The sequence below is a fragment of the Coptis chinensis genome, unplaced genomic scaffold (assembly GCF_015680905.1).
Source record: "Coptis chinensis isolate HL-2020 unplaced genomic scaffold, ASM1568090v1 utg1247_pilon_pilon, whole genome shotgun sequence".
NCBI lineage: Eukaryota > Viridiplantae > Streptophyta > Magnoliopsida > Ranunculales > Ranunculaceae > Coptis > Coptis chinensis.
The window spans coordinates 255,639-280,474 of record NW_028238098.1 but is presented as its reverse complement, the minus strand read 5'-3'; the positions used below and the strand labels follow the sequence as shown (position 1 = coordinate 280,474).

At 36.8% G+C, this 24,836-nt stretch overlaps 3 protein-coding genes across 11 annotated transcripts; all 3 read right to left on the bottom strand.

Annotated features, from left to right (window-relative positions):
* Positions 1-818: 818 nt before the first annotated feature.
* On the bottom strand, positions 819-4,627 carry CEST (death domain associated protein). 2 transcript variants are annotated; one of them, XM_086586559.1, is made up of 6 exons: positions 4,138-4,627; positions 3,996-4,040; positions 3,772-3,885; positions 2,922-3,002; positions 1,352-1,516; positions 819-1,044 (listed from the first exon to the last, which is right to left on the bottom strand). In XM_086586559.1, exons 1-6 carry the CDS (start codon positions 4,444-4,446, stop codon positions 955-957), a joined length of 804 nt encoding a protein of 267 aa, XP_086442685.1. In that variant the 5' UTR covers positions 4,447-4,627; the 3' UTR covers positions 819-954. The 2 variants fall into 2 exon arrangements, with proteins under 2 accessions (XP_086442685.1, XP_086442687.1); XM_086586561.1 differs by having other exon boundaries at positions 1,387-1,516.
* A 5,646-nt stretch (positions 4,628-10,273) lies between these two features.
* On the bottom strand, positions 10,274-13,835 carry LOC147474193 (galactan beta-1,4-galactosyltransferase GALS3-like). Its single transcript, XM_086586499.1, has 2 exons — positions 12,477-13,835; positions 10,274-10,829 (listed from the first exon to the last, which is right to left on the bottom strand). The coding sequence occupies exons 1-2, from the start codon at positions 13,691-13,693 to the stop codon at positions 10,484-10,486; spliced, it is 1,563 nt and encodes a 520-aa protein (XP_086442625.1). The 5' UTR covers positions 13,694-13,835; the 3' UTR covers positions 10,274-10,483.
* Positions 13,836-15,787: 1,952 nt separating this feature from the next.
* Positions 15,788-23,292, bottom strand: LOC147474192 (uncharacterized). Of its 8 annotated transcripts, none has more exons than XR_015210087.1 (15): positions 22,966-23,292; positions 22,718-22,795; positions 22,549-22,583; positions 22,172-22,318; positions 21,951-22,043; positions 21,753-21,854; positions 21,545-21,658; positions 21,272-21,358; positions 20,910-20,964; positions 20,696-20,744; positions 19,793-19,892; positions 19,147-19,208; positions 19,006-19,048; positions 18,589-18,873; positions 17,298-17,893 (listed from the first exon to the last, which is right to left on the bottom strand). XR_015210087.1 is itself a non-coding variant. In XM_086586553.1 (5 exons), the coding sequence occupies exons 1-5, from the start codon at positions 23,145-23,147 to the stop codon at positions 21,985-21,987; spliced, it is 501 nt and encodes a 166-aa protein (XP_086442679.1). In that variant the 5' UTR covers positions 23,148-23,292; the 3' UTR covers positions 21,810-21,984. The 8 variants fall into 8 exon arrangements, 1 of the variants encoding a protein (XP_086442679.1); XR_015210086.1 differs by having other exon boundaries at positions 21,959-22,043; XR_015210090.1 differs by having other exon boundaries at positions 22,549-22,633; positions 22,966-23,187.
* Between the last annotated feature and the right edge of the window lie 1,544 nt (positions 23,293-24,836).

Genomic DNA, 24,836 nt, shown 5'->3' with positions numbered 1-24,836 from the left:
TTGGGCAGTGTATCTGCTGTCGTGATGTTCCTTATGAACCAGAAAATCAAGCCCTCACCTCTCTCTCTCTCTCTCTCTCTCATCTATTTTCTGGCTGTCTTGTCATATTGATGATTGCTGGATTCGTCATCTCAATTCATGGATGCCTTTGGCTGTTCGTCACAATGTCAAAGAGTTTGATCTTGTATTTGATGCATAGATAGTGGCTTCAAAATGCACCAAACCTTCTATTACGTAGACTTTTAAAACACTTCCGAGCATTAATATCTTCCAGCTCACAGCTATTGAGAAGTTAAAAACATATGATCTCCCTTCAGCGGCCCAAATCCTGTGGTTGCGAATTTCCTTGACCATAAAAATGAAAAATGGTAGGAGCATCTATTATTACCATCTATAGAAGTGAAAATCTGAGCACTCCACAAATTGGAATATAATATATGGTAAAATTAGATGTTGTTTTTCTCTCTTAAAAAGAAGTGTTTTTATTAGGTAAACAACCCCTTACCCACCCAAGCAAGAGAAATAGGGTTTCCAAAGAGCTTAGTCTGGTATGAAAAATATATCTCAGGAGGAGCTGTATGTTCCTTCAAAGCAAAGATGGAATAAGCAATTTACTTACCTGAATAGGTTCGTAGTCACACTGTATCTTTTCTTCCAATGGAAGATGTGGTAAGAGCTAGTATTCCTTCAAGACTATGGGGAAATGTATGCTCTTCTATTTCTAACTTAGATTTTAACCAAGAATATTATGCGCAAACAACAAGTAACATAGTAGATTTTAAGGATTTTGTTTCTCAAACGGCAGTATGGCTGAGATATCAAGAAGTTCAATCTATCCATCTAAGTAAATTCTCTTTTGGGCATTGTGATTACTTCACCAGTATATCCTTAAAAAATGCAAGGTGGAGGATTACAGTCTGTAATATACAAAACAGAGATACCACAGAAAAACTATTACTGGAGAGAGTTATAGAATAGGATCAGTACAACAGAGACCCCGATGATGATAGGAAATGCGCTGACCAGGTACAGTGCGCCAAATCCCTGCATGAGAATTAATTCTTGTAATCATGAAACCAAGTAGATGGAAAACTAGCTAAAATCGCGGAAGAAAAGTATAGAAACCATATACAAGAGACTGCTCCTGGCAAGGATATTATTACTGTTCGTCAATCACTAATAGTTATGTCTCCGAGAAAGTATTTCAAGGGAAAACTAGAATAGTGGTTCAATGATCAGGTGACACATTTCACTAGGTCCCTGTTTAAATTTTTCTGTAATGCTAGGTGCAATTGTAATGTTAAATGCTGTCTGAAACAATAGTCAGATATGGCTATACGAGAATACGAACCACAGCTGAAGGCAAATCTGTTTGTTCACTCTCACCAGTATCCTCAATTTCAGCAGCTGTATCCCAGTCAATATTGAGTCTCTTAGCCGCCACTTTAGGATCAACACCAGTGTCAGTAGCTTTTGCATATAGGGATTTCCTCGGTTTTTTCTTTTCAATTTCAACCTGCTCGTAATAGCAATAATGAATTAGAGTCTGCAAGCAGATCTGTCAGTTACTGATGTGCCCACATGGCAACATAGATTGTGGCTATGCAGTTAGCTTAGACAGCTTAAGGCCACATCAGTATGGCATACCAAAGCTAAATAGAAACTGTAAAATTCAAATAACAATGACAATAATGACTAAAGAACTTTGAGGTCTGCTATTTATCCGACCATCTAAGCACTAGTGACACACAATAGTTCCAATGATTTCTCTCTTTATGACTTTATCATTGTTTCCATAGGGAAAGAATGTCATTGTTTTTCATCTTCTTCTTTCAAACTCTTACTCCTTTTCCCCAATTTAGTTTTAACTTTCAAACTCTCCCTGTTAGAGTCTGAAAATATAAGAAATTATTGGACTATGGTGCAAGTATTCCACCCTTTCATTCAGGTGAACACCGACATCGATTCTGTGCTTCTCATCAAATTATACATTAATATTTCCCCTAAAGCTCATGTTCATTGGAGACTATTTTGATTAACAGAATAGTAAGTAATTGTTGACACACATACTGATACTGATGTCCAACAGCTCCAAGTCAAGTCTGATGAGGCCAACAAGAGGCTTTTTATAATGATTATTACCACTCTTGGCTTTTCATAACACGTTCTGCTGAGAGGTGCATGTACTCCTCTCATTTGTTTCGGGCTCCCTTTATCTGTCTTTGTGCTGACGAAGAAACTATAGTGCTTGGGTCTAGTTCATGACTCTCACAAGTAGAGTTGTCGGTTACTATGGCTAGGGTTATAAAGAAGTTTGGGAGTGCCCTAGTATGGTAGTATATCGTTTTCGTAATAAATCTTTGACTGGTTAAAGTGATAATAATAATAATAATAAAATCTATTGAGCTCTGAAAGATCTAAGTGACCTATGTTTCTCTCAGACCACGTAGCCCCGAGGCCCTGTACACTAGTGAAAGGAACCAAATCCACAACCAACTCCCACGGGAGGATTCTCAATATTCCAGTTGCTAGGTACCCATTTGCTCAACAATAACATTACCAAGGATGAAAGAGAATACCAAACTTCCCTAGTAAATGATGGGCATTGCATCAGGAAATGATGCACGGAGTCATTATCATACCAGAGGCAATGCTCACCAAAATTCACTGCACTTCCCTAGTAAATGATGGGCATTGCATCAGGAAATGATGCACGGAGTCATTATCATACCAGAGGCAATGCTCACCAAAATTCACTGCACTTCCCTAGTAAATGATGGGCATTGCATCAGGAAATGATGCACGGAGTCATTATCATACCAGAGGCAATACTCACCAAAATTCAATGCAATTATGACCTTTTACACTAGCTAGGTAATGATAACTTCTGCTTCGAGTGCAAGCATAAATAATATTAATACCTCAAGGTTTGGCCAATTGACCATTTCTTCTGCAAGAATCTGAAGAGCAAATCGGTTTTCAGGAATTCTTCCTTCTTTCACCTACAATCAACAAAATCAAAAGAAAACCACTTTGATATAATGCAGGAAGATGAGAGCTTTTCCTTTTGCATGAATATGTTGTCACACACACACACACACACACACACACAAAGGCAGTAAAAGTTTTCCAGCAACAAGTTATATATTATTTTGATTGGTTGTATCTGACAACATAAATATATTCAAGCATAAATTTTTTACAATTGGAGCAGGCTAGGAAAGACTATTTTGTACTCGAAATATTAGTAATGCTGAACCAGCCAGTGTTGAATAGAGAATAGAGTAAAACTAACATGATTGTAGAGGTTATGGTGAACTTGATGTACAACTGCAGTAGAGGTCGCGGTAAACAACTTTTTTCTCAATAAACGAAAGTATATATATATGGCTGAGACTGCCGAACCTTTCCATATCCATATCCATATCCATATCCTCTACTACCTCCAAACACCAGAGTAGAAGAACTTCTTCAATTGAATTCATAAGAAACATTCAGAAGTCGTTGATAAAGTCTAGATTAAGGCTAGCTAGTTCAAGTCATAATGTAATTGTCTCATCGATCAATAGGATCTCTTTCAGGTTTCATATTCAACATTGTACTTGCACTTTATCAGCACTGTGATATAGAAGTTTCATATTACTAATTCTAACATACACTTTGTCAAACTGAGACCTCAGACACTTGCACAAAGTGGTGTACTAATTCATATATAGTAGGATCAACGCAAATTTCTATCAAGGCAGAACATATTGGGAGAGGCAAACATACATCATCTAAAGCAGCGACCAAATCATCCCTGGTTGGAGAATCACGGTCTTCTATGCCAAGCAATCTCCTGCGCTCGACTTCTCTTGGGTCCTCAATCATAATTGTTAACTTCACCTGCAATTTCATATGTGAAGCATAATAAAAATACCAATACTAGTATAGATAAGAATAATACCAATATGCAATGAATGATCAGTTGAAAGTCATGAGGAAAAAAGACTCACTTCATTATAGAGCATATTCCTATTTTTCTTTAGAAGCTTTAGTACCTAAAACAACACAAGAACAAGACCAAAAATTAATAAATAAAATGAAACAGAAAGTAGTTAAATCGGTTAAAAAGTTAGTTAGTGGAAAAAGCCAGACCCTTTGGATCTGTGCAACATATTCCAGGTCTTGGGGACCAGCAGAAGGGTCATCAATAAGCTGTTTCTCCTCCTCATTCTGCTCGTCCGCGACGGAGACGCTCTCTTCCTTGCCGTTGGCAGCAGCATACACCACAGTTGTTCCTCTGTGCCTGCTCCTAATTTGCAAGGTGGTGGGTTTGGGTTTGTAGCAGTGGAAAAGGAAGGGCCTACTTCTTAGGATTTCAACACCAGATAAGGATGTGGATGAAGATGAAGATGAGGATGAGGATGAGGAGGGTGTTGGCAGTTGAAGTAGCTGTAGTGCCATTGAAGTAGTACGTGTTTAGACAGTTAGTTAAGTTAGTTAAGACTATCACTGGATTGCATTTCTAAATAAAAAAATAATAAAAAATGGTATGTCTTCTGAAACTAATAATGAGTCTGGTTAAAGGTGATAACTAAAATTTGTGAACTTGTTGTTGTCGTGGACATGGAAGTGTTTGTGGACCAAGTGATGATCAAGTGGTGATCTCTAAAAGTATAGCATGCAGCAATGGATCTCTTTTTGTTAAGCCCATCAAAGTACTTCTCATTATACATTTATACCGCATGAATGAAAAGGCCCACTAAAACTGTGATCTTTGTTAAACTGCTAATTAACACTAACAAAGAAAGAACTAGTGTATACTGAGAGTGAGCGGAACTGCGGAGTGAGAGAGAGAGAAAGAGAGAGTGCGAGTTAGGACTTTGGGTGGGTGAAGAAGAAGAAGAGAGAGATGGTTTCCGGGCAGAGAGAGATATATTGGAGAGAAGAAAGAGTGTTTGGCGAAGAAGATGATAAGAGAGAATGAGACAGACAGAAACCTATCAAATAGAATTTTGAGCCAGGTATTCCGCCTCTCGCTCCGCTCACTTGACTATTCGTATTAACAACTCACAAGCCAGACATCAGTTTAGTTTCAAATGAACAATGATATAAGAATTGATCGCAAATGATGATAACCAAAATAACATCCTCTATCTATATTATTTGAAGGTAGTTTATTTTATTTTATTTAGCACGTCTATTGGCCATTTATTACATGAATCACATTGAGGTACAATTCTGTAACGTTGAAGGCAGGCCTAAGAGGGGATGATACATAAATGTTGATGGTGATGAACTGATGATACATTTCCGACTAAAGTAAATTAGGAGGGATTAATTTTTCTTGATAAACGCTTGCTCGTGGCTCCGAATGGTGCAACCTTTGCTGCCGCCCCCTGTACACAAGAAAATGTCATCATTTTCGTTTCATGCTCACTTAAGGTTAGTTGCTTAGTATCAGCGTTATAAATCTAAAAGGTAGTAAATATCCAATATCTAGCTATATTAGCAATATGTAGACTGCAGATATATGTTCTAACCAATTTGTTGAATTGTTGTCTTATGAATCTAGTCGAGGTATGTCTAAGCTAAAGAATTTTAGTACCCGTAAACAAGTCATATTGCACATGGGCACGCAAGCAGGCTCTTGCCACCAACTTGAAGACTCGTAGCACTTGGTAATACAATCTTTTTTGCAATCAGTTGCTTCATTGGGTTGAATTATAGTAGCAAAGAGAACGATGCTTAGAACAAAAACCACAGTAGCTCTATTGGCCATCTTATATATCAAGAATGATTGAATGAATCCAATAGTTGCTAGAATAAGGTATTTATATATATGTTCTCTGCTGGGCTGTCTCTCCACTGAAATCAAGGACAATTTTGTTGGTAACCGATGGTAAAATATAGTCCGATGTAGGTGTATTTGCAAAAGGAACAGATGGTCTTACCTGTGGTTATTGCACCGGGTGCTTCTCCTCTAATGCACATAAGGTATCCACAGTTTTGGAGGCAATTCCTGATGATGATAACACTTTTACCGTTGCAGCAAAATGTCCATCAACAACTTTCTGCAAGCATCGAATAGTAGTTTTTTTTTTTTTTTGTAACTTAATATACATCAATTTTTCAGTTTTTCTTTTATTTGGTAACTTAATATACATCATTAGATTTATTTATTTATTTATTTTATTTTATTTATTTTTTTTTTGTTTTGTTTGTAACTTAATATACATCAATTTTTCAGTTTTTCTTTTATTTGGTAACTTAATATACATCATTAGATGTTTTTTTTTTTTTGTAACTTAATATACATCAATTTTTCAGTTTTTTTTTATTTGGTAACTTAATATACATCATTAGATGTGTGTGTGTGTTTTTTTTTTTTTTTTTTTTGTTGTAATCTAGTATATATCAATTTTTTTTTAAGTGAAAATTTTATCGATAATGATAACGAGTTTTACAAATGATTAGGACAAACGAAAGCGAAGTTATCCGAGGTCGGGGATAAAATCGAAGGAAAGAGACCGGAGGCGGCGATGGATCCAGTGATGGCCAAAATATCTCAGTCTTAGCCACATTAAGAACCAACCCATACGAAGGTCCTTCTTCCTAAATCATATGCAGAGCTGCTGCCACCTATTATGTATCCCCAATTAGAGTCCCATCATCTAAGTACCAAGCCTGGAGCAATAACTGACAATTGGACTGTATCTGTAGGATCAGAGGGTGCAACACAAGTGCAAAGAGAAGGGGACCCAAAAGATCACCTTGCTGAACCCCAGTAGCAAACCAAATATAATCATCCCCCAAGTATAATCTCACAGGCTGACAATACAAATACTCGACCCAAGGAGCAATAGCGAGGCAACGAATGCGAACCTCTCTCAACATAGTAGTCCGATCAACCATGTTAAGGGCATTCTGAAAATCTACTAGCAACATAGAAAGAGATGTATTGTCACCGTTAGCATATACCATGCGATTGACAGCATGCAAAATCGCTTCTGCTCCACCAAGGACACCGACCCCACCCCATATTGAAAATCTTGCAAGTACCCCACCACATCTTTGGAAACACCTTACATTCCAGTCTTGGAAACAAGACGTCGCCAAACCATACCCACGACTATCGGACGAATGCTATTATCCGGCTTAAGGAGTGGGGTAAGCGGAGCACTCGCTACAAATTCCACTAATGGCCATGGACATCGTCCCTGTAACCAAAGATTCACCACATGAGTCAAGGCATCTAACAGATCAGACGATATAGTTGCTGCAGCACCACTCATAGCATCTAACAAGTGCTGAGCATGGAGACCATCCCGGCCACAATAAGTGCCTTTCGGAATGACTTAATGCATGACAATAATGTGTTTCTCTCTACCATTAAAGGGGGCTCAGCAAGAGGAACAGTTGGTCTCACAAGTGGTTGTTGCATCAGGTGTTTCTCCTTTAATACATTTACAGTGTCCGTAGTATTGAAGACAACCCCTGATGATGACAACATTTTTACTGCTGCAGCAAATGTCCGTCAGCAACTTTCTATAAGCACCGATGCACATTCTGAATGGGGACGGATTTTCTGGTTGACTGGATTGAAGGAGGCTCTATTACAGATTCTGACAGACGAAACACCCCATCAGGCTCATTCCATGTCGTCAAAGCATGGAGAATCTATTTCTGCTGAAGGTTTTTTTGAGTTACCAGAACGCCGTTCTTGACGATTCGGTGGTTGAAAAACTTGCAGAGTGCAGTGTGGCAGAAGAAGGAGATGAACCCAAGGAATAACTAAACTAGGGTCAGTTGTAATATCCCAAAGAGCAGATTTTAGTGCACTAGAAAAAGTCAAACGACAAGCACGTGGTATACTTTTCACAGTACGAAAAAGGTATATGAAATGCGCTATCAAGTAACGTCTTTCAATGTAACCGGTGTGGGGGCGCATCGGCGAGAGTCTTCGGGCTAGGTTCCTTTCGGGCAATGTAAGCCTTCGGGCTAAGGTCTTTCAATGTAACCGGTGTGGGTCTACCTTAACCCTCTAAATATTCAATAAATAAATAACGTCTCATCAAGATGCAAAGCAACACCAAGCGGATTAGGGGTATCACCGTTACCCCTGTGTGTCATGAGTGTAAGATCCGTAGTGTTGGGCTTAGGCAGCGGCTGTGGTATGCCCACAATGACACATGTGAGTTCTCCACTCTCCATCAAAGCAGGTGGTTCTATGGTATCATCTATATGACAACACGGTATTCCAAGTGCGTAGATGCAAAAACAAATGCCACATATCCATTTGTCTAATGACCTTAAGGAGTTCTCTAGTGACAAATACAGATTCACAACGTTAATTGGTGTGAATTAACGGGAAAACGTTTTTGTTATCAGATTCACAATTGACAGTTGACATCAAGAAAGACGGTGGACACCAATTTAGTATCAATTGAGAATTATATAAGAACTTGCTCGCAAATCATGATGAGCAAAATAACTTCGTAAATTCTCTTTAGCACTTCGATTGCTATTACAATTTTGTAATGCTGAAGGCTTGTCTAAAAGCAATACATAAACATACGTTGTTGTTGATACATCTATTTTAATTTTCGAAAGAGCTGGAGGGATTTATTTTCCTTGGTAAACGCTTGTGCGAGAGATCGGATGGTGCAAGACTTGGTCCCGTAACTGCTGATGCCGGCAACATGGATTTAGGCCGCTGCACACAAGAAAATTTCATCATTTTAGATTAATTTCATGCTCGTTGCTCAACAAAGAAACTCTTAAAATAGCACGTACTCTTATTAAGATTGCTTATTTGTGTCAAATCTACCAGAGGTTAAAGATTCTTCTTACCAAATTATAACAGTAACTCAAGCACTTAAAAGGGCAAGCACCTTCTTGCCACCAACTTGAAGTCTCGTAACAACGGAAGACGCAATCTCTCTGGCAATCATTCGCATTAAATGCTGCATTGGGCTGAATTATAGTAGCAAAGAGAGCAATGCTTAGAACAAACACAAAAATGGCTCTATTGGCCATCTTATTGAGAATGATTAAGCAGTGTATCCAACCTTTCCTAGAAGACGTATTTATATGTTCTTTGTTCAACTGTTTCTCCTGTAAAAAGGAGAATTTGTAACAATTTGTTTGTCACAAATAGGAAAAAATAGCCAAAATTAGGGTGTTCATTTATGCATACTTTCTCAGTAATACGGCTCATTTTATTTCCTTGTTTGGTATAATTTTCTCTTAAATTAGAGAACTTAACAAACTAAAGCAAACAAAGCATATCCAACTTGGGTGCCTACATCCAAGGGTAACAGTAGATTTAGACCAATTTGGGCGAATGAATATCGTCGAGGAATTAGACCAATGCAGAGCAGAGGCCCCAATAGCTTTCGATTTATATATTAATCATAGATGATAGATGACATGCTTAATACCACAATCCATCAACCAATAACCAATAAAACAGTGAAATTTGAGCCAAAAAAAATAAAACAACGAACAACAAACTAGTTACCAAGAAGGCAAGAAGAACAATAAACAACAAACTGTCAAACTGTATAAAAGAAAAATAATACACATCGAGTAAATAACACTCCACATGCAGGCATGGTGCAGCACCTAAACCTGAACTAATCCCACTCATAACAAAACATTATTAGTTAGAGTACTCTCTTATTAGACTCTTAGTTATTGTATTCAAGCGATAAATGAAATGAGTAAAGTATCCCTTTTTTTCGATAATTAAAATGAATAAAGTATCCTACTGCTCACACAACATGGCCAAATGCCGTGTAGAGTGATAAAAAAACGAATCATCCCTGTCGGTGCACCCATCACTGTTCAGTCACACAACCAGACAACTTGACTAACGACAGATGATAGCAAGGTAAGGCGACAACTAGGGTAGGGACCAACCCAACTCCATTCCAACTGGCCCACTGATGCATTGCTGAAAAGCATCACAACAAAGCTCATGTAACATGATGTCCCACACTCCCACCAATTTCTTATCTCATTTCCATCTCCAGAAAAATACAGGAAAAGATGAGACAAATCCTTAATTAACCATCAGTCTAATTACATCTGAAAAATCAAACAAAATACTTTTTTTTAAAAAAAATGGGGGTCTATCGAACACTAGTTACTAGCTAAGTGCCACATGAATTCCTTCTCCGAGCACTATAAGAATTTTTAAGCTATGTTGAGAAAGTGTAAAGTACATTATGACCACTCTGGTCAGTGTTAGTGCCATCCATGTTCCATGCAGAACAGAATCATGAAAGATTAGAATAATCTCCTCGTAATTTCTTAAATAACAAAAGTGCTTTACCATTTTTCAATACTATACCCCGCCATTTTACGTATCTATCTCTCTATTCTCTATATATGTTATTTTACAAAAAGAACACAACAGCAAGTATTTCTACAGTAAAGGTGGTAAAAGAAGGTTGAAAACAAGGAACTAATGAATCTGTTCTCAAGACCAAAGTTTTCATTGCCGTGTTCGTTGTAACCTCGACCCGATGCTCTTCAACTCAAATAACTTTACTATTGCTGACGCAGATCGCAAAGTAGTATCCAGGACATATGGTTTTCCCTCGAAAGTTAATTCTGTTTCATTGACAAGTTGGCGACATGGCTCACGCCTTTCAGAAATGGTACCATGATAATGGAAGTATTTGATCCTGCCTTCTACTTTATGCAGGGTCTTTCCAGCTATGTTCTGTGACATGTGTACCCCAGTTGCAAACACATTTCTGGGTTGAATTGCGTACTTCCGATCCCTTCTTATCCCTCGTTGCACATCTCTGTACACTAGTTTCTCAAAGCCCCATTGCCTATTTAAGAAAAGAATAAACAGACCTTGTTAATTTGATTAAATAAGCATAATGAAAATATATAATACAGAAAATTACAATAATCAGAGGTGGGTATGAAAAGAAATGGAAATTTGTACTCCTAGTATTGGTCCGCCAGGACATAACGTCAGAAATTGTATGTTAATTACTTGTACACATAGCTATAAGAAATAACACGTACTGCCTTACGAATTTCCAAGAAATTAGATTCTTATGTCTTGTTAGTTTCATTCTTAGATTTTGGCTTCCCAAAATGCATTCCACATAACATAGGGGAGAAAATAACCAAATACCAATTTTTTGGTACGAGATTGATCTAATTTATTGACCTTGATCTGATTTATTGACCACTTGACCACCTCAAACCATCCATGTGCGGTCAACTCCAAACATGAGTTGTATTAGATATCTAATTAAACAGTTTCATGGGGGGTGCATCATACTATCATAGACAATATTACCTTCTATATTTATAATTCAACCTTTTCTAGTAACAAGAAACTACATATGTAAATCAACTACTACAGAACAACATATACTCATTTCCATCACACTCAACAGAAAATAAACAACCAAAAAAAAAAAAGCTGGACAATTGATTAAATTGACTATGAAACAGACGTCAAAGTAAGCAAAAGACTTTTCTTTTTCTTTTCCTTTTCTGTTTTACTTAATCTCCAGCTTGCCTTGTCGGTCAGGGGTGGTCACCAGCAAGTAAGTTTATGACAGTTATATCCATGATATCAAACTGTTCAAAGGCAGCACATCGAATTTGAACACATGGAGGATTGGCAGATGTTGGTAAGATGCATAGACCTTCATTGACAAGCCAACAAAAGCACATGTGCAAAGACCAAGACAACCTTTCTACCCAAAAACGTATCTGGGGTAGAGGTCTTCAAAGAACTTACTTTCCAAATGCATTTTTTCCAACAAAAACCAAAAGAAAACAAAATAGTACAAACACTTTTGAGTTGCAATCACCCAACCACTACATCGTTTGTTAATTAACTACTCATATCATAATCAAATCATTATGGATGCATATTGACAAATGTTTGAGTTGTTCAAGCTTCACTTAAATTAGTAACCTAAGAGCCAAAGACAATGCAGAATCGACTGAGCACCAAACACTCTAGAAGTGTGGATGAAGACATCCCAAGTCTTCAACCCGATTCATCTATAGGTGCATAGTAAATATTGGAGTATACACCATATATACTTGAATGTCTCTAAAACAACTCATCTAACAAGTAAAGTTCCTAGAAATTGACACGCTTTAATGTGTATTTCAACAACTTAATCAACCATTAAAGCACATAAAGAGTACAAATAATTTGACAGAGTTAAGGGTCACAGAAAATTCTGTTGAATTCAACAATCGAGAAAATTTGACGCTGAATGAACACATCAATCTGAATTTCAGCTGAATATCAAATTGAATTGTCATCGAAAGAAAACCAATGGCACATCAATCTAATTTAAACTATTAATATTAAAAAAATGCCTAGTAAAATTTTAATGTCTAGGGCATTCCGTTTCATCAATCATTACCACTAACTTAATTAAGGAATGCTAGATTATACCAAAGATAAACACATTAAGAAGGGCCAAGTTAGTGTGTACCTCACAGTTTTGCCGGTATCAGCAGCAAGACAGAGCTTATTAGACATGGGCATCTGTTCAATCGTAAACTGAGTATAATCCGAAAGGCTATCCAACACTGATTTGATAGTGCTCTTGGGCGGAACATAAATGTACTCATCGACATCGAAGAAGAACATCCACTTAGCCATAAATCGATACCGATGCAAACAATCATTCACCACAAGAAACTGATTGTGATAATACCCATCAAACCTTTCCTGCTCTTTTATATCCTGCAATGTCACATACCCTTTCTCCATCCAAGGCTTCAGAACCTCAAGCACACCTGGGTGAACCCCTCCAGCATCATGTATAACAAAATGCGATTTTGGGCCGAATAGCTTCACATGATAAGCTAACCATTCTCTCACTCTCTGGGGACTCAAATTACCATATAAAGAAGAGCCACAATAGAAATAATCATACTTGGGAGGTGAAGTAAATAATGATACATTCAAACTCCCTGGAGCTTCTCTCAATGCTTCAATCTTCTCTATCGAGTCTACAGCTCGATCCCCACCACCACCAGTGGAAGCATGTACTACTAATCGACCTCCAAACCCATCGACACCGACAGGGACAGGGAAAGTGCAGTTGACAACAACAACAGTGTAAACACGACCGTATCCCCAATCAGGGAGAATCTTAGAACCAAAAGTAGTGATAGTAGTAGTAGTATTACTATTATTAGAAAGCCATTCACATTGGTAACTAGGCTTACCATAGAGATGAAGGGATTTTGAAGCTAAGCCAACCACAGCAAAAGAGTTCAAGCCACCCCTGTAAGTACCCATCTGAATGAAAGTATAAACAGCAGGTCCGTATGGGTTGAAAACACGTTTCACAAAACCACCATCAACAACAATCTCCTCCTCCTCTACTTTTTCAACTTTTTCAACTTGTAAAGAAGGTGATGGGGTAGGTGGGTCTGAAGATAGTATGAACAATGATGATGGTGCAACTTGTTGTTCTTCTTGTAAAGAAGAAGTAGGAGAAGAGAACTTGGAAAGACAGAGACGGAAATCAGAAGAAGAAAGAGAGAGACGAGAAGGGAGGAATTGAAGAACAGTAGCTAATGAACATATAAAGATAAGTGTTAACAATAAGATTTTGATTTCAGCTGCACAATTCCAGACAACACCTACAAACATCTTTTCTTTCTCTTTCTCTTTCTCTTTCTCTTTACTACCACCCATTAAGCTTCCTATGGAGTAGTAGTGTTGAAGAAGAAGAAGAAGATGAAAGGTTGTCAAGGAAGGACGAAGGAGTGTTAAGAAAGATTAATATAATATATTTTATATTAGGAACTACTTTTTATTCTTTCTAGCTTTCCGAAACAGGAGAGAAAGAGAATTTAGAATATTTAAAGAGAAGCCACGTGGAAGTAGGCTGTCTTTCCGGAGTTTTCTTTTTAATTTGCTGTCTTTAAATTTTTTCTTGTCCAGCTATTCCGACCCCATTCCGCTGTGTCGTTGTTATGAGATTTTATTAGTATATTACACACACGCCGACTACAAAACAGTCCAAGTAGACTCAATCTTGACGAATGACGACTAGATTTATATATACACACCTATGAAAACTGTGCTACGCGAATTCCTGAAGTCTTAAAACCCGTAATTTGAGATCAATAATTAGCATTGTTTTTTTAGATTCTAATTGTAATTAAATAGTGGAGACACATCTAATTTAATATAAAAAATAATTATATTATTTAAATAGACATTAGAGAGTTTTTTTCTAAAGTATTAATAAAAGAGAGTTTGTTTTAAATTCAGAAAGAAAAATAGAGAATAATTATATAATTTAAGTTATATTAGGAAATTTTTTCTAAATTATTAATAAAATGGGGGTTTTTAATTTTTGTGAGAGAAGTGTTTATAAATTGAGTAAATAGAGAGATTTCAATTTGCCTACTCGATCTCTATAGTGGAGAGTGAGTTCCTCAATTATAGTGTAGAGATCTCACTATTTCTAACTAAATTATCTATATAATAAAAAGCAATGGTGTGGGGCCCGCAGGGGGTCTCCATCCATTGGTTGTCATTGTCTTTTAGCAAGTTGTTTGGAGGGTTTGTACAATTTTGTTAAGTGTAATCAATACTATGAGATCTGTCCAAAAATCAACCAAAAGTCAACAATTGCGGCTGGGCTTATAAATTGTTAGGTCAGGGATGGCCTTGTGGCTGGGCTTATAAATTGAGTTATTGTGCCGAATATTTTGCGCCTAAAATGCGTTAAGACGTCTTGTCTTTGAAGAAGTTGACGAGTTGTCGGGAAGACACAGAGGTAGCCGTCGAGGTCAGAATACGTAGTCACGGGCATACCCTAGTAGAAAATAAATAGATTATTTCTAACTAGCAAACAAGTCCTTTTTTATATATTTCTAACTCAAGAATATGTACATTTCTGATCAAAGCTTTCATGTAATACTTGAGATTTCCACCACCAACTATTATGCAGAAAGGAAGTGGCCTTGGAAATGGTTAATATGCATAAGAAGCAACTATTCATGGATGGAAAAAGTAGGTTGCTATCATCCCTGATGCCGGATCAGCAGACGTTTCTTTTGATAGTGGGCTTTACATATCTGGTGATAGCCCTCCCCATACTATCAGCGTTCAAAATCTGATTTAACTCAGCATCAAGCTGATGAAGTTATTCTAACCTTATTCATATATACTTACATAGTGTCCAATATCATTTTACTAACCAACAGAGAAAAAAGCTAATTAACAATTATCCTAAAGGTTACAAAATAGATATGCCAAGGCATGCAATATAAACATAGTGAGTTTTCTTGCAAAGAGTATTCCACTCACTGAAACCTCACTCCGAGTTTTTCTCTATAAGCTCACAATATTCTAAAAACAACTCCAATTTGTTAACTAAATCTTTCCAATTGTCATTGCCAATAACTATTCCCATGGCCCCAACCGACTCGAAGTCCTTCAAGACGGATTCAAATGAAAGGAGGGTGTTGAAATTGTCCCCTTTTTTTTTGCGAACTACTTTTTATTCTTTTCTGGCTTTCCGAAACAGGAGAGAAAGAGAATTAGAATATTTAAAAGAGGGAAGCCACGTGGAAGTAAGGCTGTATTTCCCGTGTTTTCTTTTTAATTTGCTGTCTTCAAATTTTGTTCCGACCCCATTCCGCTATGTCGTTGTTATGAGATTGTTTAAAACCATTACAAAATTTTGACGTGTATATTGTATTTGAGGATCCACTAGACCACTCAACAGCACAATCATTCTTCAGTATCTGACCTCTCACTTTAACATGCCTATATATAGGTTGAGGCCTTGAGCAGTTAGAAGAACTATGCTGCTTTGACAATTGGAATTGCTCTTAAAGAGACTGGAGAGCATCCAGTACTGTTTTTCTTTCAGTTGGAATTGCTCCCTTAACTTGAACACAGAGATGCTGCAATAACAACACAGTAATTATTTCAAAGGATGCTTGTAAGAAATGTAGACACGTAGACCTGTTTTTCAAAGTCACATTCACTCTAGAATTCATCATTCAAAAATTATTTCCAAGTACTGTTTCTCAAAATACTCTAAATATCGGGCATCATGGTGACACTAACGAGCTCAAACAGAAGCTTCTACCAATTCTTGAGGTAATTGATTTATGCAATTGAAAGGTAGAACTTACTCTAAAACTAAACCTGAAATCCTGCTCCCCAGGTGAATGTGGGATTTGATTCCAAGACCTTGAGGTCCAATTAAATCAGTTAAAAGGATATATACTTGAAGAGAGAAAGTTAAGCTATGTTCTACTTAAAAAAGAAAGTTATAGCTCTCATGATTCATTCAACTGACCGCACTATATGCAGGCCAATGACGTCGATTTTTACATCAATGGGCATGATCACTGTCTCGAACACATTAGTAGCAATGACAGGTCAAGTTCATCTCAATTGAACTTAAAAAGTTAGAGAAAATTTGATCAATGTTACTAAAGGAATTAGGTTCTACTGCAGTCCACTGCAATCTCTAACAAGTGGAGGAGGTTCTAAGGCCTGGAGGGGTGATGCTCAAGGAGGGAATGGAGATGGAGTGCACCTGTTCTATGATAGAGTAATTCTTTTATCTTACGCCGTGAGAAGTAGATAGAGTAATTCTTGTGTCTTATGCCGTGAGAAAGTTTTCACATGTACAAAGAGCCACTTTAAAATTTCTAGTTTCTACAGGCTTCTATTTTTGTTTAACTTATATTCTGTCAGTGTTAGCTAAAGGGATATCTGAGTCCAGGACTACACCTTGTGTGGTCATTTCACAGTACACATCCAGAGACAAGTGTGGGATATCCTACAAGGGACCCTGATACTTGGTGATGCTGCGTGTTGTGAACACAAGTAGAACGTTTGGTTTGGAAATCTGATGACCCTGCCTGTGTGATGAAGAACTACGAGATTGTGGGTTTCGAATCAGAACAGGGAGATTCCAGACGGGAAGTCGTGTAGATGTACATAGGTGGCCCTAGCGGATCGACTTAAATACTCTAAATGCAATGCGACTTAAATACTTAAATCACATGCATATGATAGATGCTAGATGCTTATAAAGATTATCAGCAATGGAGTTTAAAAGCCTTCCAATCAAGCTAGCAAAATTGTTGAAGTAAGCCTTTTAGGCTCCACAACCTTATATCATTTTACACTTCAGAGTGGCCAAAAATCAGTTCTGACAGGATATCTTATTGTTTTCCAGGATACTAACAACCTTGTTAATCCATAACTTTATGAGCAATAACAACATGCAGAACATGACGAGGGAATGTTCTAAAGTGAAACAGTAAATCACACCTATGGCCATTTGTATACAAATATTGATGATTACAGTAATCGCAAATATGCTAAATGCTGTAACGTTTGCATATGACTCAAACGCCCCATTAATCCCAACTGAAGGTGTCATTAAACCAATCGCTAAGCATATAAAGAGAGTGCCACTGAGCTCAGACAATTGGTCTACAACACTTCGCATATTAGTAGTTAGATCAACTGGAATTTTTGTACCTCTGGCTCTTCTACTGCTTCGAACTTGGAAGGTCTTCGGAATACTATTTATTTGTTTCAGCAGTTTATATATTATCAGCAAGTTGCTTTCACCAGCTGGGAGTTGTTATCAATTTCTCTTGTTTATTAACTTAATTTTCTACGCAATATCACTACAAGTCTACAAGGTAAGAGAGTAAGACCAAGAATTCACACTGCATAAGTGCAGAATCATCTATAAGCCAATTGGACCAATGCCGTTTGAAAGCAATTCCTCACCAGTTCACCTAATATCTGAAATGGACCACATGAATGGTATTGGAACTAATAGAAACGATATGGCAGAAGCCGAAGCTTGGTTGGAGATCTTGTGAGTAGAACAATAATACTCAGCTGCAGAACAAATCCAGAGCAAAGTTGCAATTAACAGAGTAATTACACAAAAAAACTAACCAAAATTAAACCATTTTAGAAAACAACATTTTCAGTTAAAGGAAAATTTTAATGTCACTGGAAGCAGATCCCTTTTTGTGAGTTTCCTACCCCATATTCCCATATCATGTTAAGGCCTCTGGAGAACGACACAACAAGGGTTGACCCTGAATATTCTACTTGTAAATCAGCTAACTTAAAAACAATTATCACTGATAGGGATTAGGACATTAAAATATATTAACTTCACGTTTTTAGGGTTTTTAGCAGTATCAGATCTCATCTTTTACATTTAACGCTATTCATTCTTACAAATTACAATTTGGTTCTTCTTCTGATTATTCTTACCATTGTTTACGATTCCTAGACATGCATCATCTTGATACTGAACTACTTTCTTAGGCCATGAAATCAATATGGTCATGTAATAGAAAACCATACTTTAGATTTACGACATGGAATAGAAAACTTAACGCGCAGGTGACTAGGGCGTCAAATATTCGAGATGCTTAAAGCAGAAGTTGAAGCTGATCCGCTGAGGTAATTGGGATATAAAGACACAAAAAATTCACTGGAAACCTTTTGGACGGGATACTTTTGTTGCAAATCTAAGCAAAGGAAATGCAAAAAAAAAACACAAATAGGCATGTACATACCTGCATAAGAATGATCAAGACAGAGGCGATGACCAGAAGCAAAGGAAGGTGATTCTGACTTTTAAGATACATAGAGAATCTCGTGAATGATTCTCTAAACAAAGATGCACTGAAGGATGCCGCACTTAAACCTCCATGAAGAGAATTCTCAAACGCTGAATTAACATGCTTGGTATCGGATGCCACCGACGGGATCTGAAGTACATCACTAGTAACAGGCCGTTACTCTGTCACGCTCTTCAAATTGAGCATCAATTGGAATAATATTTGGAGCAGAAGTTCCTCCTGCAATAACCAGATCAATAGCATGTTAAACAATAATGGTTTACATACGTTATCAGAACCACTCTTAAGGACTTTAAAGAAAAAAGGATATTGGTTGATGAATTTTCTTATACTGGAGTTTAAGAAACATACCATCTATCTTTTCAAGGTTATTTTGCTTGAAAAATTCGTGGGCCTGAAACAAGTACAGAAATCAATCACATCTGTGAAATGACTGTAATAGGCTAATAGCTCATAGGTAAACAAGCATATCGAAGGAAGAAATAAGGCTACATTGTCAAGCCAAGCCGCATAAGCTTCCCGGCACTCTTCAATTGTGGACTGCTCAATTTTTCCTGTAAAAAGGTTCAAGCAATTTGGTATTGATAACAACAACTCCAATTTGGTATTGATAACAGCAATTTGGTATTGCTCAATTTATGTACTTTAAAGTAAGCCCAACAACTCCTGTTGATAACTTTAAATGAAAAGTTCAACAAAATGAAAACATCAAAAAATAACAGATAACATAGAAATACAAATTCGTGTTACAGGATTCAAGGCTATTAAATCTGTGTCAATATTTAAGGAGACATTGCAACAGGCTGGTAGAGTCGAATTTTAAAGACAACCACTTCTTGATCCCCAGCCTCAAAGTGCTTTGAAATCACGTGTTTCTCACATAGTTTATTTGTACTTGAGTACTAGTCTACTATTTGCAAATAATTTTCATTGAGTGATCAAACAATGTGTAAACACGTAGCTAATTGATCTTTCAGAGGCCGCAAAGACATAATATAGTCCCACGTCAGGCATTTAAATTCTTCCACCCTAATATAAAAGACATTGGGGCTATGACAATAAAAAATGATTTGGTTTTAAGTGGAGTTGTCAAGATCTTACAATACTATACCGCTGGATATTAGAAGTCTGGACATACCTTTCCAAATGGTTTTCTTTGAAAAAGCCACATTCACATAAACCCGCAAAATGCAACATTTGTTTGTCTCAGTAGCATCTTTTTGTACAACCCAACGTCCCTGAAAGTTGGTATAATATGAACATAGGAAAAAAAAAACTCATGGTTGGAATGAGTACACTACAAGAAGTTGTTAGGATAGTGCTTTCCAAAAAGATGGCCTAGCTGACCACTTGAACATACAAACTACAAAGTTATTTCAATAAAAGAAACTATAGTGGTCAATCAACTAAGTGAGGAAGAAGGTACCCCAGTATAGCATATAATGATGAAGAACAAATATAACAGACATACCCACATATGATTTAGGATGACCAAAAACAAGAATGTGAATCCTCAGGTTTTAGATGTTTAAAATTATATCTTCTATAATTACAAAGCTATTATAGTTTAAGTAGCTCAATTGTTTACATGTCAGAGCATCATCTTGAGTTTTGCTTGAAACACTCATCACCAGAAAGTAAGAAAATAAATCATAGAATAACAGAGTCATAAATAAGGATAGATTTAAAACTGAGAAAAAGGACTATAAAAATATTGTATTAAAATCAAATAGCAACAGATGCAATTGGGAATAAAATTGGTGCCTAACAGTATAAAAAGAGTGGTAATTTCACAAACGAATATATAACTACTAATGTGTCTGCAACCACAACCACACTAAGTATTCATAGTCCACATAGCACAAAGTTAAGAAATCAAGTATACAGAATGCAGATATTGTGACAAAAAAATTAAGTAACATGCACTTTAAACTAAATTTTCTACATACTATATCCGCAAAAATATCCTACAATAAAAGCGCACCCAAAAGCTGTAGCGTCAATATAGAAAAACAACACATGGCAGATTACAGAATGATACCTCAACAAGGAAGTATCCTATTTCCTGTGATGTCTCAATAACCAAATGACTAGCAAACAAGAAACATTCGAAATGTTAGAAGATATATACAATACGCTGACGGTTTCAGCAGATGCTGTTTAGAAAGGAAACAAAATATATGAATGTGTTCCGAAAACATGTGTTACAGAAGATATGAACAATAAAAAAAAACAAGAAAAAGCATATGAGGTACCCATTTCTGTAAACTCGGAATCTTTGGGCTTCCCGGCAGTGACCAAACTTTGCACCTTTAAAATACAAATCACCAGAATTTAAACTATAATTCACGAAACTTAAACACGCGAAATGTCGACTACTCAACCTAGAGATCTCCTAAAGTGCCTATCAAAGAAATCACCTTAGCCTATATTGCAGAACAGGTTTTGTGTACAATAAAGTCACCTAGAGACACGCTAAAACCGACGAGTGATTTCTATGACAGATATGCGAGGAGTCTAGGAGATTGTTGTGCCATATAAAATCTATACAGGAACAACTAAGAAATACAACTATTTTAAGTTTACTTGGAAACAAACAGTAGAAGTGCACTCTTACCAAAGTAAAATTTGATTGGATGTTGAAAGGACAATTCACGGGCATGACCAAATTGTGTATGCGCAGACCAAGATGTGCACCTCAAATCTGAAAGATATAAGAATCCATATACTGAACGAATGATGTGATAGCAAAAGCATAGAGCACCACTGAGGAAAAGACAATTTATTTAGTCATCTGGGCAGTGGTAAACATGTATATGAACTAATTTGACAGAATCCACAATTCAAATTTAGTGTCAAGAATGTTGGAGTAAATCAAATGCCATCAGACCTGAAGACAAGTTTCTTTGATTCCATTATGTCCCTCCAGAATCCCAGCTTCTTTAATAGGTTCCTACAGATATCAAGTCACATACACAAGACATTGCACAGCCCACCAAGAAACCTGTAAAAGAAATAAATGAATAAAAAATAAATGTCCGTTTAGTGGGTGTAATTCTCAGAGTTCATACGCAGTGTAAACACTTATGTGTGCATACTTGCATCTAAGCTTTCGCTTCCGTAACAAGCAAAGCAGGGAGACCTTCTCAACAAAATTAATCAGTAAGCCAGAATTCTTGCTTCATAATACATTCCAGTATCTGACAGGACCAGTACATGTAAGAGAGCGAAGCATAAGTCTAATTATGTTATTGATAGAAATTTGATTTGAGGGAAAAAACTAGAAATGACCAGACCTAATCACCTGCTGTTTTCTGGAACTAGTGGTCCTCAAGGCAGCACGCGTGATTTTTTGGGGGGAAAGTACCAGCTCAAATATATGTGCTCACCTAAACATGTATTCAGTGGTTGAAAAGTTAGATGTTTACAGATGTTCATGGGCATTCGAAAATGAAATGGTGTGAGTGTGTGTACGTGTCCTTGTGTGTGGATATGACGCTTAACTCAGAGTACCCACCAAGAGATATCCAAAATTTCCTACACATGATCAATACTTGGAATAATTTTCTGAAGAAGTCTATAAGATGGTCTTGAATTTGAATCACCAGTACAAGATATACAACTAAGTTCATTCTCCAGAATGGTATAAGCATCTGCAAACCGCCTGCAGAAAACATACTTAAAACTTAGCAGAAGATAATGGGGCAGATAAAAAGAACAATTTACCAAGTGGAAAATGAATATCTGTTCATCACATATTTGTTGAAGCCTATTAGACTTAGTACATGGTGAAGCAGTTGATATTGAATGTAAATAAAAGCAAAGTGGACAGCCGTAACAAAAGCAACGTAAAACAAAAGTCCAAGTGTCCAACAGGGAGGATTGAAGGCTGACCTTGATACATTGATGTATCCGGAAGCAATTCTTTCCTACATTATTTGTTGGGTAAAGAGGGTCATCAATGTGAATTGGATCGATGCTACGAAAACGGTGTAAAACCATTAAGTAATAAAACTTACATAAACTTTACTGAACAAAACAGCTAGGCAAAATATCAAGTTACCTATGCCCACTTTCTCTATTTGCATAAACTCCACTTCCTTGGATGGATATACGCATTTGGCGTGGATTGAACACATTTCTGAACAAGCCACACAAAAGAAAGCTGCAATTTATTTGATCCAATAAATTCTCGGGCCATCAGCCCCTGACTATACTACGGAGTTTTCAATATGAAGACAAGTTAAGAACATCAATTAAATAATGCAATCAGAAATAGATTCCACTTTCAAAACCAAATATATAACATACCCAAAGAAGTAGATAAAATCCATAAACAGGCTTCCAACGTTCTGCATAAACGCCCAGAAAATGTGACTAATACATGGAAATGATTCTATCACTTTAAGAATTATACAAATATTCAAATATGGATGACATGATAACAATTCCAATGCCTGAGGTAGGGTGGTGTCAAACTGCATCCAAAACATTCCTATACTAGTAGGGCAAATACTTCAAGCAGACCGTAATAGATAAATGCCTATTAGAGTCCAGATAATTATAGTACATGTTTTAGACTTTTCGTATAATTGTTTATACACGGAAATATAATAAAAAAATATAATTGTTTATATTTTGAAAAAAAAGATACACAGTCATGCAAAATGTCTCCGTTAATTTTTGCCACCAACCTATCAATGAACTCCAGGAGTTAAACCATTCTTCTTCAAAAACCAGGGAAGCTTTCTTAATATGAACAAAATAGAACCTATCACCCATGTAATCACAATATACCTCTCTAAGTCTCTAAGTTGCGAGGAAGAATTCTACGGTTATCGGTTATCTGTCAATTATACTAAGCACCAAACTCCATCATTTTAGATGGAATGCATTTACGAAGTGGAACATTTATCCATTTCATTTATTCAATCGAAATAACTGTCTATCTAAACTCACAAGAAAACTGAATCAAGCCTTATGTATCAGCCAGTGTACCAATTAGGAAACCTCCATATGGACGACTCTCATACCAGGACACCGCTACCAAATGCTTCAGATTAGGGAAGCTCGTCTTGGTCAGCCTCCGTAAAGAAATATTTTCCTTCAATAAAATTGTAGTGTGTAACCTGATAGTTACAGTTTTATGGTTTAATTTCAGATGATTCATGATCCCTTTTCAATCAATACCTTTACATATTTATAATCAATACATTGACATATTTATAATCATGTTCTCAAAAGCCACCTTTAAAATCCACGATACCCTGAATTCAGTAGTTCCATACTCCAGGTCATAAATTTTACATTCTTCCTACCAAAGTTTCCCGTACACATCACTTTTTGAAGAATCAATCCAGATGGTTTCCTAAACTATCATCTGTAGTGATTCTCCAGGATGGACAACATGTTATGGCTTATAGGCAACCATCCATTGGCATCTATTTCTCCTCCTTCAAGATCGGGGGCTCCATCTGTCAATCCCAGACACACTCTTCTCTTACAAGATGGTACTCCAATCCAGGACAAACTAACATGTCTTAAGCCTGAGAGACTACCCCACACCAGATTATAAGACTTATCCTTTTGCCTTGGAATCTCATTAACGATTTTCTGCCCATTTCAAAGACTTCCATTTTCCCATTATTACTTCCGCGCTATGAGAAACCTATGATGCAATTGGGCTTAACAAAAGGAGGTTGCCGACAATAGAACTTGCATACTACTACAACAGTTCCATTTTGGCGCCTTATACTTTGGGGTCGATGTAATTTATCTTCAGAATCTTCCCATTCTATAAGATCTTCTATTATTTATCATATCAATCCCTAATGAATCATGGCTGCAGACTTCAAGGAAGTAAAGACGCATAAAATTTGAAAAGACAAGCAAGGATAACAGGATTCAGATGACCGCTTGTAACAGAGATTCAGGGCATTACAAAAACAAATGTTGGTACTACAGAACTTTCTTTTAAAAACATAAAAAAAAAAACCAAAATAACACAAAACTAGCATATTATACTGTTAATTGCATGGGTTTGATGTTGAGCAGTTAAAGTCAATGAGATATATTGACCAAAATCACCAAATCTTTAAGATATATTAAAACTCGGCAGTTTGCCAAATTCACAGGGTTCGCATAAAACTAATCTCAACTAGCACCAATTTGCAACGAAAATT